This window comes from Montipora foliosa, chromosome 8 (assembly GCF_036669935.1).
Source record: "Montipora foliosa isolate CH-2021 chromosome 8, ASM3666993v2, whole genome shotgun sequence".
Taxonomy (NCBI): domain Eukaryota; kingdom Metazoa; phylum Cnidaria; class Anthozoa; order Scleractinia; family Acroporidae; genus Montipora; species Montipora foliosa.
Window position 1 is genome coordinate 7,045,654 of NC_090876.1, and position 18,965 is coordinate 7,064,618.

Sequence of the window (18,965 nt, forward strand, 5' to 3'; positions counted from 1 at the left end):
ATCATCATCATCATCATCATCATCATCATCATCATCATTATCATAATTATAATTATCGTCATCGTCATCGTCATCATACTCTTTTCGTCATGATCATCGTCGTGATCATTGTTTAAATCTTCATCCTCATCACCGTTTGCTATTATTCAATGCTTTATCAAGTTTCCTTCTTGTGATAGGCAGCATAGGTAGACGGGACTTCCAAGAGTTGAAGAATGTTCTCATGAAAGCAGTAGACAAATTCGACATCTCGGAAACGGGAACTCGTGTAGCTCTCGTAGAATACAGCACCTCCGCGTCCGTCCAGTTGACGTTTAGCGATCTTACCAATGCTCAGCTTAATGCAGCCAACGTCAAACGGAAGATTCAAGGGATTCCGCAGACGCGTGGATACACGTACATCAATCGTGCTTTGAAGCTTGCTGACACAGAGATATTCACCGAAGCAAATGGCATGCGAAAGGATGCCATCAAGGTAAATCCGACTTTTTGCGTTCTAGTATTAAACCTTTTATTTTTTGTGGTACACCCTTGTAACGTCGATTCAAGAAAATCCATCATTTGTTATAAAATAAGCTGAAGAATGCATTCATTTTGATTGGTTCTCACCTATGATCTATTAGAGGACAGACGCACAGCTGACGTCATCATAAAAGCCTTTAATTCTTTATAAAGTGTCTTGCCCAAGAACACAACACAATGTCCACGGCCAGGACCCGAACCCGGACCATTCGCTGCGGAGTCGAGCACACTAACCATGAGACCACCGCGCCTCCCTTCCATGTTGTTGTGCGTCTGTTTGGTAATAGGGAGCTTTTAGCAACGACAACGGCAACGAGAACGTCACAAATTTGCACGCTCTGCACGTGCGTTTTTCATTTTTGTCTATTTCTTTGCCGTCTTCAGCAAAACAATAACAGGTACCTTAAGATCTACGACTCGATCGTCAACGAGAACGCCCACGAAAGAACAATATCATTGGTTAAAAGAGGACAAATAATCGTGCTGCACGTGCGGCACGCATTTTAGCATAAATTCGTGCGGTATTCTGCACAACGACGACGTGAAATCACCAAAATTGAGGTTTTGACGACAACGCGAACGTACAACTGTGAATCTTTCATTCTCTATTTTTACTCTGAAACCGCTCATACCAATATATTTTGAGGATACTTCGCCCACAATGTAAGACGCAAAACGAGATGAAATAACTTCGAGAAATTTACGATAGTGCAGAGTTATATTTTGAGGTGACGTTTTCGTCTACGTCGCCGTCGTAGATCTTAAAGTCCCTAATGTAAGGTTTTATGGAGGACGTCAGTACTTGGAGTTAAATTTTCATTTTCTTTCCTAAATTAATTAAGCGTGACTCATATCGGTTTCATTCTTGAGGGACTGCCACACCATTGTCATGTCAAAAAGCTTGGAATAGTCGCGGAATGATTACAATAACGCGAATTCATGTTTTGAGATGACGTTCTCGTTGCCGTTCCCGTCTCGTTGCTAAAGCTCCCTAATGGATCACAGAAGACCTTCGTCATAATGTGGTGAGAACATCATCACTACTTGTTTGTTCTTACCACATTTTTACGTCATCTGTGATCTATTACTAAGAAAACCCACGGCAACTTGGAATCTATTTGTTAACATGATGTCAGAAATCACGTCGTGCTGAATCTATACGTCACCTTTTTTTTCACCGAGAAGAATCAAGGCGAATAGTGCACAGTACAAACCTGACGGCAAATGTGAACATTTTCGACAATCAAAAACTGAGTTTCGCCTTTCGTTCAAATTTCATGATATTATTTCATATGAGCCTTTGATGACGTGAAAGTTCATGAGCGAAATTACTGAAAAAAAAAAAACAACCAAATAATGGGAACAGTATTGAGTTATTACGTGAAATGCCCAGGACAGACCACCTGATTAATGCTTGCGCATGCTCTGGGGTTAAGTCTTGTTCTCTAATCACTGTGCAAGAAAACGAGAGCAAATTATTCTCACACTAATATACATCAATGGAAGCAAGAGTCAGGAATGAGGGGCTGTCAACATATTCACTTTCTCTGACCTAAACGTCCAGTTGACGTTAAGCAGGGACAAAGTGAATATGTCGACGTCCCCTAAGGCATCTCGTCTAGGGAAGAAAAGAAAAGAAGAAAAGGTACTATTACACGACCCCAAAATCCAATGTAAAATTCTTACAATTCATTTAATTGACATGAATGTTATAGTCAGACATGTTGCGAGCGAGATGCTGTCGAGTAACTTTGACTTGCAAGTCATGCCTTCTATACCAGCGCAGCTTACTAGCGCACGAATCAGCATGGAAATCAACAGTGCCTGCTACGTTGTAACAACGACATACCGACTGCTAAGTAACTCGTGCATTCCAAAACGCAATCCAGAAAATACATTTTTTGTGACCTCCATATATTTTATGGTTTCCAAATTGAAAATGTAACGTGCTTTGTAAATAAGCAGCTGGTTGACTGCTCACACTTGGGTTTCTCCACACACATTCAGACCAACTTCAAACTTGTTTTGCTTTTCTTCTTCTCTATCAGATAGCTATTGTTATAACGGATGGAAAACAAACTACCCCAGCTGGAGAAGAACGGAAAAGCAGCGACATTCTCAGGGAAGCAGTGGAACCAATAAAGAAGAAAGGGGTCGAGGTATTCTCTATTGGCATTGGAAATGTCCGGAGTATGTCTGTAGAGGATCTTGTCACGATAGCAAGCAACGAATTGAACGTCAAGTTGGCTACTGGCTTCAGTGATGAAATTAATACGATTTTGACAGACGTCATTCAAGGAAAATGCCCAGGTAAGAGTCAACAATTAAAACTAACATCTAAAAATATGTTGAATATAAATAATTACACAATAAACTCAATAATGCACGCATTTTGATTGGTTGTCACCTACCATCTGTTAGAGACAGCTATGCATGACGTCATCACCATAAAACAAATAAATTCCATGTTGTGATAAGAACATCAGTGCTCATCAGTGACACACTCAGCTATTAGGGAGCTTACTCTACGAGGACGACGACGGCTACGAGGACTTCATTTAAAAATACAAGTTCGCGTTATTCATATCACTACGAAACTATTTCATGTCGTTTCGCGTTAAAAATGTGTAGTAACTGTCGAGGAATTAAACTAGTATGACTCGGTTGGAAGCGTAGAGAGAGAACTGAAAATTCATCGTCATGTGCTAACGTCCTCCACAGAATATGACCTTGAATTTGGTCATTTCACGTCGTCAGTTAGGAGATGACGGCAAACAGATGTATCAAAATGTAAAACGCACGTGCAGAGCGTGCAGAGCCATTGTTTTTGTTCACTAAACCTATTGTTTTGTAGCGTCGTCGTTGCCGTCGGCGCCGTGGTTTCGTAAGCTCCCTATTGCCTCGTGTGCCACGTTTTTTGTCCTTACCACATTTTGTTTGACGTCATCTGTTATGATATCTATTACTGAACAGACGCAGGGCAATTGTTATATGGAAACTATTTCTTTAATACAGCAAACGTATCCATTTATCTGTTGATGGTTAAGTTACGTGTAATCCGGCTTCCACAGATACCAAGTTACTGCTACTTTTGTGTACCTCTTCTTCATGTTTAAACGCCAATGCGCATTCTTTCTTTTTTTTTTAAGTTGGTAAAATCAAGTAAACTAATGGGCAATGTATGTCTGAATTGCTCAAATAGGGTCAAAAGGGGAACGGAAAACCTGAGCTTTAAAAAAAAAACATACATTAGGGAGTTTAAGCAAAGAGGTCGGCTACGGCAACAACAACGCCAAAAATCAAAAATATTACTGGTTAAAAATGGTGAAAATATCGTGCTGCACGTGCAGCACGCATTTCAGTGCATTTTTTTGCCGTACTCCACAAAACAACAACGTGAAATCGCCAATTTTAGGTTTTGGCGACAACGTGAGCATACAACAAACGCTAAAAATAGATATTAACGAAAACTGATGGGCCGCGTTCCATCGCAGATCGAGACTTCTGGGTTGTGGACTGCTGACAGGGTAAGATATTTTTTGAAAATACAGAAACTTACCGTGAAATTCAAGATCTCGGCAGATCTGCGGTTCCAATTTATTGCCAGAGGCTATTAAAGTGGTACTACGACCAAAAAAAAAATTTGTTTTTCCTTTGGATTTCAAAACTATGTTAACTAAACACTAACTCACCCAAGTTTTAAGTTCTGATTTTAAAAAGACACCTGTTTACTTTGGCTGGAATTTTCTTATTTATTGGTCCGCCATCACTAACTTTAAAATCTTGAGAGAGCTGGGTCGAGGAGAAAATGACGTCAAACACTCACTAGTTTAAGAATGCAATGCTTGTGTACGCGGCGTAATTAATATGCAGCACGGGAGTTTTGGGCTTTCAGACTTTTCAACCCGTGTTTTGCATATATGTTAAATTGCGTTTACACGCTGAAATTTTAAGCTAGTTAGTAAATGACGTCATTTTCTCTAGATCCAACCCTCTGAGGTCCACTCGGCCAGTTTTGGACGTGAGTAATGGCGGACCATGAAATCCAAAACTTACACTCAAAATAAACAGCCTTTGGATAAAACTCAAAGCTCAAAATGTTGCCAGTTAGGTGTTAAGCGAACACGCTTTCAAAATCTGAAGAAAAAAAGGAAATGATTTTTTGATCATAGTACCACTTTGAAGGGTGCCTGTCAGTTTTTACAAGACAATGACTTGTCCTTGTTCACAGTAAATGGAAACTGGTCTGAGTGGGGAAAGTGGGGTGACTGTACGGTAACGTGTGGCGGAGGAACAAGGAAGCGCAATCGCGCATGCACCAACCCGGCCCCTGAAAATGGAGGACTGGATTGTGAAGGCTCAAATAAAGAGGAAGAACCATGCAATAACATTCCTTGCCCAAGTAAGACGTATATGTTTAAATATGTAAAACAGTAATACATATCTTCACGGTTGCATTGAAACAACCGTTGAATTTGGGCTTATGACTGACGGGGAATAAATCGAACTGAAGTGAGTGGAGTACGTTTATTGGCCACTTTCAGGATCCCATCTCTTTTTTATCAATTTTAATTTTTCTTCTTTTAGACGTGGCATTTTCAATTTGTCCCTTTATTTATCTCTTGTATATTTTGCGGTCGTCGAAATCAAAACTACGTAAAGAGCGCATTTTGTCACAAGGAAAAAAATAGAATCACCAAATTTTAAACACTAATTTAAATTTCTGCGTCTTCAGTTGATGGTAAGTTATCTGATTGGGGGAACTGGAGTGAGTGTCCTGTCACGTGTGGCGGAAGTGAACTTTCAATCTAAAAATAAATCGGTCTGTGAAAACGCAGTTACACGAACACAGTAGAGTTGTAGGCTCCGGGTCATGGGTTCCTGGCACCAAGCGTTTTAAAACATGTTTTAAAATGCTACGACATTTTTTCTGACGTACACAACAATCGTAAATCATGTCGTAGGCCTGTCGTAAGCCGTTGTCGCATGCGACAAATATGGTACCGTGTAAATCGGCCCTCATTTCTGTTTTGTTCCTTCATTTGATTGAAGTTGATGGAAACTGGTCTGACTGGGGCCCCTGGAGTAAATGCACAGTCACCTGTGACGGAGGAACCCAGTTCCACACTCGAAGCTGTGACAATCCTCCTCCAGCTTATGGTGGACTCGTTTGCATCGGAGAAAGCGTGGAATCGAGAGAATGCAACTATGAATCGTGCGGAAGTAGGTGTTAGTTGTATTTTTACAAAGCTATCTTATCGTCACCCTTAAATCGTGCTGCGACCGATGTTTCAACATTACGGGCCGTGACAACACTAAGAAATCCTAGCGATACAACCTCGACCAGCCAAAATTATTTCAAAGATAGTAATGAAAACCACAAAAAGCACGTGACCTTAAAGCCTGTAACTTGACACACTTTTCCTTGGAACAGAGGACACCAATTCTATGCCCAAATATGGACAAGAATAAGATCGAAGCTGCAATCACGGAAAAATGCACGAGCTACGTTACATCCGAATAAGGAAATGTTTTAAACTCAAAAAACCCCAGCTCAGCACCAGAGTTAAACGCTAAAAGGGCATGACCTTCTGAAACCACGTAATATGCCTTTTAACTGCAAAAAATAGCCTCACACCTTTATTCTGTAGTTTAAAATACATTCCCCGTTTATTCATTCTATATAAAAAGAACATGTCAAGTTTCTATTTGTGATTCTATGAACGACCTTTTGCGATGCTGGGTATTCATTCACGCGAAGCTTTCTGGGCTGTATCCATGCCGACTCTAAAAGCAGGCAAATGAATCCATGCGAATGAATGAAGGGGTAGTTTCTAAAGAAACTATGGTGCTGCGTCGGTGGGGAAGTAGTATACAAAAATTTGGTTTATCAACGGAGTTGATAATGTAAATTGACCACCGTACAGAGATTCTAAAAGCTGACGTTTCGAGCGTTAGCCCTTCGTCAGAGCGAATCGAGGGATTATGGGTTACGTGTAGTTTTTATAGTAGAGTAGGAGCTACGCTATTGGTGGTAACATGGCAACGTGAAAAGTAGGAATATATTAGTTAAATGAAAAGCGTTCGTTAATACCGTGAGGATTAAGGGTGCCGATTTGAAAGATGAATTTTTGTTCCAGATTCTTGCGGCTTTCCGTCGTACCTAGATGTAGGGAAAGGCCGCAGATAGCCATGTGTTTTTTGGAGTGGTTAGGCAGATTAAAATGGCGAGCGACTGGCTTAGATGCATCCTTGTCATTCTTTTCAACATCGCGAAGGTGTTCGCGGAATCGGTCACCTAGTCGTCTACCTGTCTCACCAATGTATAATTTATTGCATAACGTACAGGTTATGCAATAAATGACATTTGCGGAGGTACATGTGAAACGATCGGTGATCTTAACAGATCGCTTAGGTCCCGATATCTTGTTAGTGTTAACAATGAAAAGACAAGTTTTGCATCGTGAGCGCGCGCATTTGAAACTGCCGGGTTGCTCGTTGGTTTTGAGCGCGCTTCTAACTAAAAAGTTGCCTACGTTTTTGTCGCGTTTGAATGAAATAAGTGGAGGTTGCGAAAAGATTCTACCAGTCTCGGGATCATTTTGGAGTAATTTAAAATTACTAAGAATGATGCTTTTGACTGCGTGATTATGAGGATGGAAAGTGAGGGTGAATGGAATTCTGTCATTCTTATCTTTCTGTGACGTTTGTAGTGACGACTGTCGATCAAATTGTTGGGCGCGATGATGGCCCGCTTTGACCACAGAGACAGGATAGCCACGTTTTTCGAAGAACTGGCACATCTCCTCTGATTTGCTGGAAAAATCGGAGTCATCACTACATAGACGTCGAAGTCTAAGAAATTGAGAATAAGGAATGGAGTTCTTGACATGTGATGGATGTGACGATGAATACAACAAATAACTGTGTGAATCAGTAGGTTTGTAGTGCACACTAGTACATAGCACGTTGCCTCTAATAGAAACTTTGATATCTAGGAAAGCCAATGAAGTTTCCGAAATTTCCCAGGTATATTTAAGAGCCGGATGAAAAGAGTTGACGGAGGTTATAAATTGATCGAGTTCTTCTCTGCTGGATGAAATAGCGCCGATGCAGTCGTCGATGTAACGGCCGTAGAGTTCAGGTTTGGGGGCGTTGTACTGATTAAAAAATTGGTGTTCAACATATCCTACAAAAAGATTGGCATAGCTAGGTCCCATTCTTGTGCCCATCGCTACACCATTAATTTGTTTGTAATAGTTGCCGGCGAATGAAAAACAGTTAAGCGTTAAAACTAGTTCGGCAAGGCGGAGGAGCGTTTCCGAGCTAGGTTCTTTGACAGTGCGTTGATCGAAAAAGTGTTTAAGTGCTTGAAGACCCTCGCTGTTAGGAATGACTGTGTATAGAGATGTAATGTCCATGGTGAAAATAAGTTTGTCTTGGCCGGAGAAATTGAAATCGCGGAAAATTTGTAGTGCGTGTGTACTGTCTTTAATGTATGATGGCAAAGATTTGACGATAGGCGTCATAATCCTGTCTAAGTAGCTAGAAATGAGTTCGGTGGGGCAACTACAGGCAGAAACGATAGGTCGACCTGGGTTGTTGGGTTTGTGAATTTTAGGCAAGAAGTAAATGCACGAAGTTCTAGGGGTGTTGATGATGAGATTAGTGGCAGTGTCCGGTAATTCTTGATTAACTATAAGATTTTGAATGGTGTCTTTGACAAGTTTTTGATTGTTGGAAGTGAGATCTTTAGAAATTTTGGCATAAAACGAGGAATCCGAAAGTTGCCGCAAAGCTTCTTTTTGGTAAAGGTCGGACCGCCAAACAACTACCGCGCCGCCTTTGTCGGCCGATTTGACAACTATGTCGTTGCGTTTACCAAGATTTTTAAGCGCCGCCCACTCTTCCGAGGAAAGGTTGGAAAATTTAGTGTTGCGATTGAATTTAAGTTTGTGAATGTCGTGACGGCATTTTTTGGTGAAAAAATCTAAAGAGGCAAATTGTCCCTCTGGGGGAGTCCATTTGGATTTGCGAACTAGAAGTGTTTCAAAAATATCTTTATTAGAAGTGTCCGAATCATCCTCTTTGTCGTGAAAAAAGGCTTTTAACTGAACGCGGCGAAGGAATTTTTCAACATCTTGCTTAATAGAAAATTCGTTGGTGCGTTTGGTAATAGGGACAAAATTTAGGCCCTTACTGAGATTTCGGAAACTTCATTGGCTTTCCTAGATACTTCATTGGCTTTCCTAGATATCAAAGTTTCTATTAGAGGCAACGTGCTATGTACTAGTGTGCACTACAAACCTACTGATTCACACAGTTATTTGTTGTATTCATCGTCACATCCATCACATGTCAAGAACTCCATTCCTTATTCTCAATTTCTTAGACTTCGACGTCTATGTAGTGATGACTCCGATTTTTCCAGCAAATCAGAGGAGATGTGCCAGTTCTTCGAAAAACGTGGCTATCCTGTCTCTGTGGTCAAAGCGGGCCATCATCGCGCCCAACAATTTGATCGACAGTCGTCACTACAAACGTCACAGAAAGATAAGAATGACAGAATTCCATTCACCCTCACTTTCCATCCTCATAATCACGCAGTCAAAAGCATCATTCTTAGTAATTTTAAATTACTCCAAAATGATCCCGAGACTGGTAGAATCTTTTCGCAACCTCCACTTATTTCATTCAAACGCGACAAAAACGTAGGCAACTTTTTAGTTAGAAGCGCGCTCAAAACCAACGAGCAACCCGGCAGTTTCAAATGCGCGCGCTCACGATGCAAAACTTGTCTTTTCATTGTTAACACTAGCAAGATATCGGGACCTAAGCGATCTGTTAAGATCACCGATCGTTTCACATGTACCTCCGCAAATGTCATTTATTGCATAACCTGTACGTTATGCAATAAATTATACATTGGTGAGACAGGTAGACGACTAGGTGACCGATTCCGCGAACACCTTCGCGATGTTGAAAAGAATGACAAGGATGCATCTAAGCCAGTCGCTCGCCATTTTAATCTGCCTAACCACTCCAAAAAACACATGGCTATCTGCGGCCTTTCCCTACATCTAGGTACGACGGAAAGCCGCAAGAATCTGGAACAAAAATTCATCTTTCAAATCGGCACCCTTAATCCTCACGGTATTAACGAACGCTTTTCATTTAACTAATATATTCCTACTTTTCACGTTGCCATGTTACCACCAATAGCGTAGCTCCTACTCTACTATAAAAACTACACGTAACCCATAATCCCTCGATTCGCTCTGACGAAGGGCTAACGCTCGAAACGTCAGCTTTTAGAATCTCTGTACGGTGGTCAATTTACATTATCAACTCCGTTGATAAACCAAATGAATCCATGCGTCAGCATTTTCCGTTTATTGCCTCGTTGTTGGCAGGGCCAGCTGATATTGTGACCGTCAAGACTTCGGAAGCTTCAGCGCTGATTGGCGAGAAAGTGGAATTAAATTGTGTCTCAGATGGTGACCCTACACCGAACGTCACGTGGTACAGACCTGATGGAAGCGAAATAATCACAATTACAAATATGGAAAGCACAATAGTTGTGGATTTGGAGGATGAAGAGGATTTTGGTGAATACAAGTGTAAGGCTGACAATGGCTTAGGACCTCCCGTTGAGAAAGTGATTGAAGGTAACGAAAAAAAGCGAGATTAGAGGCAACCAAAGTCTGCATGTGTATTTTCAACACAAGCGTTGTTCTTATATATTTCGCACAACCCGCGGCGTAATTGATTTATTCCAGTATTTGAGTGAGACTCGTGAAATCTTTAGGTAATTTCAATGCTAACTGGTCATTTACCGCTCTCAAATTAGAGACAATGACCTGTTCTCCACCTTTGTCTACTCGATCATTCTCATTTCATATTTTTTATTCTCGTCGACCTCGACTGTTGAATCGAGATCCCTCGTCAACTCATTTGTCCGACTTTAAGGAAAAAGAGGAATGCTAGCCACGAACGAAAAGCAGCGCAAATTGAGGAGTACAAGGAAACGCGAACATGACTTGACATCCCATACCAGCCATATCAAACTAATTGTTATCCTTGTATTTGTTTTCTCACGCAGTTAAGGCAGTAGAGCCGCAGAAATTAGTGGTGAGATATTTTTTATTGCCTTCTCGTCAGTTCTAGGCAAATCAGGTGTAATGATGTTCAGCTGCAAGTCTTCTAATCATAACTTTGACCAGTGATTGGTGACTCTTTACTTTTATTCGACTTTCGTCGTCAGGTTGGACCACCGGGGGACCCAGGACCAAAAGGTGAAAAGGTGGGTATCTGAAGGGTATTGGTTGGATACTTTTTGCAACCAAAGGGAGTGCAATTGCACCACATTTGTTATGGTAATAAAGTTTACTCTTTAAATGCTATATGCGAAAGGAGACCCTGCTGAAAGACTCGCGTTCAACTGATAGGAGACCTGAAGCAAGAGGTAATCGCACGATCCCATTTATAGCTGGTGTTTTGAAAGTTATGAATTATTATTTTTGTTTCGATTTCGCTGCTCTTAGTCGTACCAACGTGGCTTCTAAAGTAACTTTATTGTACATTTGTCGTCCAATCAGAAACGAGCAATGTTGTTGAATGTATTATGTACGCGGAGATAGCGCATTTTCGTTCCTTTGCATGATAAATGTAAATTTGCTCTGGCTATCGATCATACTGCAACCAATCAATAAATCGATGTTGGGTATATTAATGCGTGGCATTATAGTCTGTTAGTCTACAATAACCAATGATAGGGGTTTCCACTGTACCCCTCAGTTAGTGTTACTGTTCAACCATATCAATATAACTTATTTGAAAAACTGAAAAAAAAAAAGAAGATTGCATTCGGAAGCTTACGGAAATACTTTACTTCTTTCAAATCGCACACTTTTTTCTCTCTCAGATACTCTTGTGGTTTAGTGTACAATCCGCCGAGAAAGAAAATAATGTAAAAATATGAAGCTGACCATATGCTTTTCTTGCTGTTTTAGGGTGATAAAGGATCACCTGGTGCGTCTGGCCTCAGTGGTCAAAGTGGCGTGAAGGTGAGTATACGATCGCCAAAATGAGTTTCATTAGAGCGTGGTTTTGACAGGTTATGCTAACTGAAAACAAACGTCGACATAAGCAAAACTTTTCATCAAAATCAACCACGGCCACAGCGATTTTGTTCAAATGCTCAGAGGCGAGGAATCTGGGACGAGTGCTTTAATTGGCCAGACACGGCCAGACGCAGATAATCAAGTTTATTTTTGTTTATGACGTTTATAGGTTACACTCGACATAAGGCGAACTTAAGCACAAGGGCAAACACAAGAAAAGGAAAAAATGATGCTTGTGCTTGCTCTTGTGTTTATTATTTCTTTGAGGCCGTTTTAACGGTGAAATGAGAGCTTTTATGCTTGCGCATGTGCTTTTGAATGAGCTTGCGTCACTAGTGAAAAGCAGGCTTAAGGACGGTGCCTACTAATTAAAATAAAAATTATTTTTGCCCCGATGTGTGATTATGCAGGAAATGTAGATCTTAACAAGTGTTATTGAAATCGAAAAAGAAAATTGGGGGTAACCACGCATTTTTCAAAGATGATTCATGAATAATATTTGTAAAAAGCTTTAAAATACAAGGCAATGTATGGCGTTCTTTCTCAAATTGAAGCTTAATTATCTCTCAAAAATGCATGGTTACCCCCAATTTTCTTTTTGGATACCAAAAGTACTTACTAAGATCTACTTTCTCCGGATAGTTTTAATCCGCGCAATAATATCTCTGTATTAGTAAGCATCGGCGATAGGAAATCCGAGTATCTGGAGATGCGCAGAACGTATGCGCAAAAACAATAGTAGGCACCGTCCTTTAGTGACACAACAAACAGCGAAATAGAAATTGGCGACGCTAACAAAAAATCACTTTGATATTTTCCTCTTCCGCTGTTCAATTTTTCACTGACTAAGCGGACTATCCTAGGTTTTGGAAACTCAGTTTGAGCGGTGTGACTTTTATCACTTACACATTACTAAAACAGGAAGTTTCGATCGACATACTATCTCGAAATATTTGCTGCATTCATTAGGGGCAACAAGGAAATTCCGGTCCTAAAGGGCCACCGGGGCTCCCGGGGCCCCCGGGCCCCCCAGGACCACCGGGACCAATTGTGTTGGATTTCAATAGGACTATGGGACCAGAGGGACCTCCCAACGGCCTGGTAAGTCGTGAATTGAAAGAAGTGGCTTTTTGCGCAATGAATTGGTAACCTACTCATCTTGGTTCATTTGGACCGTTTCGGTTCGCCAGATTACAAGCGGCGACTCCAAGGGACCTAACGTCGGATTCATGGAAATTAAAGGGGCCCAAGGAGAACCGGTGAGAATACAGCGTCTAAATTAATGTAACTAAACACGTTAGGCCAGCAAAACTCCTAAATATTGCTCTCTCTAGTGTGCTTAGCTGAAGGCTTCCTCTAAGGAAATGGGACGAGGAAAGAGATTTCGCCCGTCCGTTCCATTCTCCTTTGCCTCTTGCGCGCTCACTCCTATGTTCCAAAACCAGGAAACTTGTTTTCGTTGAACTACCATTTCGGCACCATAGGCCCCTTCCAAAAATATCATAATACTCTTTGTTTGCCCTCCAAAATATTGCATACGCATTGTTTCCAGGTTCTCTACGTTTACTGACCTTTTTATCGTGGACTTAATTGGAGTTTATTCCATTCCTGTGTTTTACCAGTAAACGTTATTCCCGCTTGAAAGTTCCTCTTCATATTTAGGGTCCCACGGGAAGAATTGGTGACCCTGGCTTCAGAGGACCAGACGTAAGTTTTTAAAGTATTATGATTTCACGGGATATAAGTTGAATTCACATCTCTCGGCTAGATTGATCATGATAGCTTAGTTGGAGGATACCTTTCATTTCGGGAGAAGTAAATGTGTTGTTTTGCCAGGATCAAGAAATGGTTGAGTTAATGAAAATCTGCTTGCCTTTTCCAGATTCCGAAAGAGTAGATAGATCGGACTCTATCTAACTGGGGCGGTCTTCCCAACTTTCATTTCATATACGTTTAAATATTATTGCTGATAAGAATTTCTGATGAGAGGAGTACCCTTAACCCTAACGAACACGATATAGCCTTTTGTTCTGTGAGGAACTCCACTTCACATTTTTGCGTTTCATTTTAAACCTGGTCCATGTTGTTGGAGAAAGGTGGAGCGCTATTTGATGGACAACAACTCATGATCAAGTGGTATTTACGGCGTTTTAGGCCAAACGGTGGTAGCTACCGAGAGAGAATGGACCTCTTTAGCTTGTACATTTTGTTTTCCCATTTCAGACCACGTGATGTTCCCAACTGAATTTTCCTTTTTGTTTTTTTCATATGCACGTGCATAAAACGACATTTGAAAGAAACTGTTCCCTAGAGTAACATCACGTGGACTGAAATGACAAAACAAAACGTACAAACTAAAGAGGTCGGAGATGATTTAGACAAGATGATTTATTTAACTCTCTCCACTCTTTCCCCCAGGGAAATCCAGGCCCAAGAGGAGAACCAGGACTTACTGGTACCACCGGTGATCCGGTAACTATTCATTAAAATCCACGAAAATGGTTATATTAGTTGTCATAGCAACGGAGATAAGGACGTAACGGTGACCGTGACAATGGCGGTGATGATAATGTTGGTGATGATTGTGGCTTTTCAGTGGCGCAGTACTCTGTCTAAATTATAGTTTACAGTAAAACAATTTGAACATCAAACCCATGCTTGGTCGAGTTTCACAACACTTCATCCTTGAGTCTGCTTTTTTTTTTGCCTTCACAGATTTCAGGCTTCACTAATAATAGTTCCTTGTTTCCTCTCGTCTGAATGATTCGACTTGAATTGTTTTAAGGTGGCTCAAGCTAGTTTCAAAGCTTTCAAGTAACTCACTATTAGAAGTTTTGGCACTACAACGCTGTATCACGTATTGGCAATGTTATGGTACCATAAGAAACACCAATTATTGCTGAACAAGATGCGCTCATTATTGTGACGTCATAAGTCACATTGTGGCAACAGGAAAGCCCTGTAATAACACCCTTTATTTTGTCTTAAGTCGCACATGTCTCAAAAACAGACCAGCTGACCCCCATTTTTTATTGCTGGAAAGTGGCCAGAAGGCCAAGATGAAACTTTCTGCAAAGTTTAAAAAAATTCTGTACAGCGGATTCAGAGCCACCTTAAATCTGTGATTTTTTTAAGGTGGCTCTGATTCTGCAGTACAGAATTTTTTTAAACTTTGCAGAAAGTTTCATCTTAACCTTCTGATCACTTTCATGCAATAAAAAATGGGGGTCACTGAGTTTGTTTTTGAGATATGAGCAACTGAAGCCAAAATATAGGGTGTTTTTGTTGGGCTTTTCCGTTGCCAAGGTAACGTATTACGTCACAATGACAGCATCTTGTTCAACAATAATCGATGTTTCATATGGCACCATAACATTGCTGTTACGTGATATAGTGTGTTGTGCCAATCTTTATAAAGAGAGTGTCTTTTCAAAGTGTTGAAACTGGTTAGAGCCACCTTAATTCACAGTAAAAGTATTAGAATCCAATTAAAGGATCTCCTTTATTCACAGGGAGAACCCGGTTTTCAAGGCCCGGCGGGATTAAGAGGTCGTGATGGAGAAGATGTAAGTCGGTCATTTGTTCTAACAATCCCAAATTGGAGGTAAATTATTAAAATAAAAATTTGTCATCTAAATATTTTAGGGAGCGCTTGGTCCTTCTGGTGATCCTGGGGAGGCTGGACCAATAGGAGAAGAGGTTATTTTTATTTATCCATCAATCGATCAATCAATCTATCAATCTATCAATCAGTCAATTAATCAATCGATCTTGATCCATCAACCAACCATTAACCATCACTTATAAACTATCTTAAAAACCCAGGCCTTCTTCTTCTTAGTGTGATAATTTAATTAACGCAAATACTTAAATTCAGTCACCTTTAATTTTTTAGGGGCCAATTGGTTTAAGTGGTGCTTTTGGTTTGCCAGGAATCAAAGGAGACAGGGTAGGTTTCCTATACCGTGACTTTCATCTTTTTTAAGGCAGTCCACCAAAGTAAAGCCGTTTACCTGAAAAAAAGTCTTAGGCCTTGCGGTACACTGGAGTTACTACAGAAATTGCACGATTTAAGCTTAGTTTTGAGACCATTCTCTTTCATAAATGCACTGCGTGCATGTGGATATAAAACAGTTTCATGGGTCAAAATAACATAGTTGGTAATCGACTGTATTTCTGTTCTCGTTTGGAACAAAAGAAGGTTGCATGTAGACTCAGGTTCAATGCTATTTCATGCAGTTTCATCGTAGCAGCAGAAATACGACGGTAGCTTACTCACCAGTAGTAACTGGCGTGAATTAACTGACCAGGGGCCCGTTTCTCGAAAGTCCCGAAACTTTACGGGCCATTTTCGAGAGTCACAATTCCCTTTGTATCTCAAGAAGGGAGAGGATTTAAGTCGTCAAACTTCACAGTCATTTTGCTTTTTGTTACCTTAAAAGCACGTTAAAAGATCGGCTTTTCGAGACTTTCGAGAAACGGGCCACAGGTGTTCCTTTGCATCTGTGATAAGCGCAGTTTTACATCAAATGCCTCACTGAGTTTAATTTATTATGTACTTATTGACTGAGTTGAGGGCGGGACCTAAACTCAGCCAATAAGCTTTTTATCATATGGGCTCTTTACACTATTCATGAGCACTCAAAAATGACGTTTGGACAAATTAAAATTAGTAACAAAAGTTTCCGTAGAAAATTTATCTAATATATTGCATTTGCTTTCCGGCTGTAAATAACGTCGATGCTTAAAAACGACAAAATCCTATAAAATCGCATCGCACGGAGCACCACGTGTTACTAGTAGGGTAGTACGGCTTTTTCCGGCCCTGCTCGCGCTAATGCGTACGACCTTCATTCGGGGATTTTCCCTACAATTTTACAATGAAAGCGCGCCCTGGGCCGTACAGGCCATATGATAATAATGTTTATGTTGCAAATATTTCAACAAATAAAGGACTTTAATAAATGAAAATAAACAATCGTTACTAATCCTTTTCTAGGGTGAACAAGGAGACCGAGGAGACCCTGGAGATCCTGGACCGAACGGACCAACGGTTTGTTTCGATCGACTTGCCTTCCTGGTATTGGGTAGCTTCAGCAAGAACGACGAAGACTTGATGTAAAAACACAATCTTCGCGTTATCCTAATCTCTTCGCGATTTTCTTGGAATAAAATTAGAATGAAGGGTGTGGCCGTTTAGAGAGTAAATTGAAACTTGATGTTCGTGTGCTCAAATCTCTTTACATCATAACCTCCAATTTGGTCATTTGACGTCGTTCCGGCTCAGGAAGACAGCGGCAAGGAAATGAACCCAATTGTGAAACTCACGTGCAGGGCGTGCAATGTCAGTGTTTTTTTATCACAAAACGTTTGTTTCATGGCGTTCCCGTCGCCTTCGCCGTTGTCCTTTTTTTAAGCTTCCTATTTTAAACAGGATGACGCGCCATTAAAGGAATCTTTTTTCGCTCTGCTTTTGTTCGAATTCCGATTTGAGCACGACTTATAAACGTCTGATAAAACCAAGATGGAGATCTAGAAACCGGGCGAGAAAAGTGACTGCTGGAGATTTTAAAACCAGAACGAAAGACCACATCTTATGACGCCATAAGGAAATATTGCCGGAAGGGGGTTTTATATTGCACAGATATCATCAAACTTTGTTGCCTGTATTGTTAGTCGTAAATGTATCTTCGTATGGCTATTGTAGCGTACCTTTTACTATGGGTCTTCTTGTTTAAACTGATCGTGTTATCAAACGAGCTTTAGCGGCTGATATAAGTAGTAACTTCTGAATTACGAATATGTGCTTATTGCAATTTGTCCATTTCTTTTTTTACGATAGGGAAGCCAAGGCCAAGCTGGGCGTAATGGCTTGGATGGCATTCCGGTAAGTGAAAGTTGTTTAAATCTTTTAAACAGCTTTTCTCATTGAAATCACTGACAACCTTTGTTCGTCTTATCGTTTGATAGGGGCGTCAGGGAACCCGAGGTTTCAGTGGACAACCTGGACCTCCCGGTGAAGTTGTGAGTTTGAAAATTTGCAATTACGTAATATCCGTTTTGTCTGGTTGAATGCCAGCTTGTGTAGTAGCTACGATGGTGTTACAAATAAGGTGTTGTGACGTCTCCATATCAATATCGTGATATTAACAGTTTTTTTTCCCAAAAACTATGATATATGTGTCGTTTTAGGGCAGGGAAGGACCCACAGGAAAAGAAGGGCCAGAGGGACCAGCAGTAAGTTGAAATATTGGGAAGGAATTGGCAGATGCTCATTGCCATGCTTTCACATCAAGTAATAGGCCGTTTGCAACAAACTGATCACATGACTGATGATTGGTGAACTTAACGCACTCGTACTTTAAAAATTCCAGAAATGGAAAGATCCTGTTTGTCTTAGCCATAATACAAATTTTCAGGGAAATACCACTTAAGGTAAAGATTTTATGACCATTTAAACAGTCGAAAATTCCTTAATTTTGTTTACGAACGAAAAGCCTTTGCCCTCCAGTGTAATTTTTCATAATTACGCGCCACAAACAGAGCTCAAATTCCTATTTTACCATGGGTCAAATAAGCGAGAATAAATGTCCAAGGGTGGAAATTTTCAGAATTTCATATTTTGAAGAAAGAATTTAAAGCGGTTTGAGAACTTAGAAAAATACAAGGATTTGTGTGAAAATCATTGAAGCGTGACTGGGTGGCTAAGCGTCCTTTTCCCATACAAATCCTTATAAATTCTTTCAACTTTAACAACACCAGTCTTAACGATATACTCACGAAAATCGGCATGGTAGCATATTTTGAGCTGCTCTTCTTATTTCTGGAAAAACAATTTCATGAAACCAGCAGAATCATCGTGTTTGTGGGAAAATGGTCAGATGACGAATTGTTGCAAAATGCCTATTTTGGTCTTCTATTTTTTGCTGCTTCCATATTAAAAAAGTGAAGCCTTCGTTTCTTGTTTGTCTCTCGTTTTTCCGAGAATTGAACCATTTGGTCTTGTGGTTGCTTCTTTCCTCAAATCCTTATTTGCAGTTCACAATGGCTAGCCCTTATCTTTCCTGTTTTACCTTATTGCCAGGGTTTCCCTGGAGAGACAGGAGAGGCTGGACCTCCCGGAGTTCCGGGACCAAAAGGGAACGAAGGACCCCAAGGTGTCAAGGGAACAAGGGGGGCTACCGGCGAAATAGGACCCAGCGGACCGGTAGGACCAAAGGGAGATACCGGAAGAAACGGTGATCCGGGTGAACCAGGAACTCCTGGATTAAAAGGAATGACGGTAGGAAACGGCAGAATGCCATCAAAAGTAGCAGTGAT

At 40.7% G+C, this 18,965-nt stretch overlaps 1 protein-coding gene across 1 annotated transcript in view; it reads left to right on the forward strand.

Moving 5' to 3' along the window:
• LOC137967927 (collagen alpha-2(I) chain-like) overlaps nucleotides 1-18,965 on the forward strand; it is a 98,240-nt gene that overhangs the window by 36,006 nt on the left and 43,269 nt on the right. The window contains exons 15-32 of the mRNA XM_068814528.1: nucleotides 4,754-4,924; nucleotides 5,575-5,745; nucleotides 9,936-10,190; nucleotides 10,625-10,653; nucleotides 10,787-10,825; nucleotides 11,535-11,588; nucleotides 12,615-12,746; nucleotides 12,836-12,904; nucleotides 13,308-13,352; nucleotides 14,064-14,117; nucleotides 15,158-15,211; nucleotides 15,291-15,344; nucleotides 15,541-15,594; nucleotides 16,645-16,698; nucleotides 17,488-17,532; nucleotides 17,616-17,669; nucleotides 17,838-17,882; nucleotides 18,730-18,927. Of these exons, the coding sequence (XP_068670629.1) occupies nucleotides 4,754-4,924; nucleotides 5,575-5,745; nucleotides 9,936-10,190; nucleotides 10,625-10,653; nucleotides 10,787-10,825; nucleotides 11,535-11,588; nucleotides 12,615-12,746; nucleotides 12,836-12,904; nucleotides 13,308-13,352; nucleotides 14,064-14,117; nucleotides 15,158-15,211; nucleotides 15,291-15,344; nucleotides 15,541-15,594; nucleotides 16,645-16,698; nucleotides 17,488-17,532; nucleotides 17,616-17,669; nucleotides 17,838-17,882; nucleotides 18,730-18,927 (1,577 nt within the window). The remainder of the gene's footprint in view (nucleotides 1-4,753; nucleotides 4,925-5,574; nucleotides 5,746-9,935; nucleotides 10,191-10,624; nucleotides 10,654-10,786; nucleotides 10,826-11,534; nucleotides 11,589-12,614; nucleotides 12,747-12,835; nucleotides 12,905-13,307; nucleotides 13,353-14,063; nucleotides 14,118-15,157; nucleotides 15,212-15,290; nucleotides 15,345-15,540; nucleotides 15,595-16,644; nucleotides 16,699-17,487; nucleotides 17,533-17,615; nucleotides 17,670-17,837; nucleotides 17,883-18,729; nucleotides 18,928-18,965) is intronic.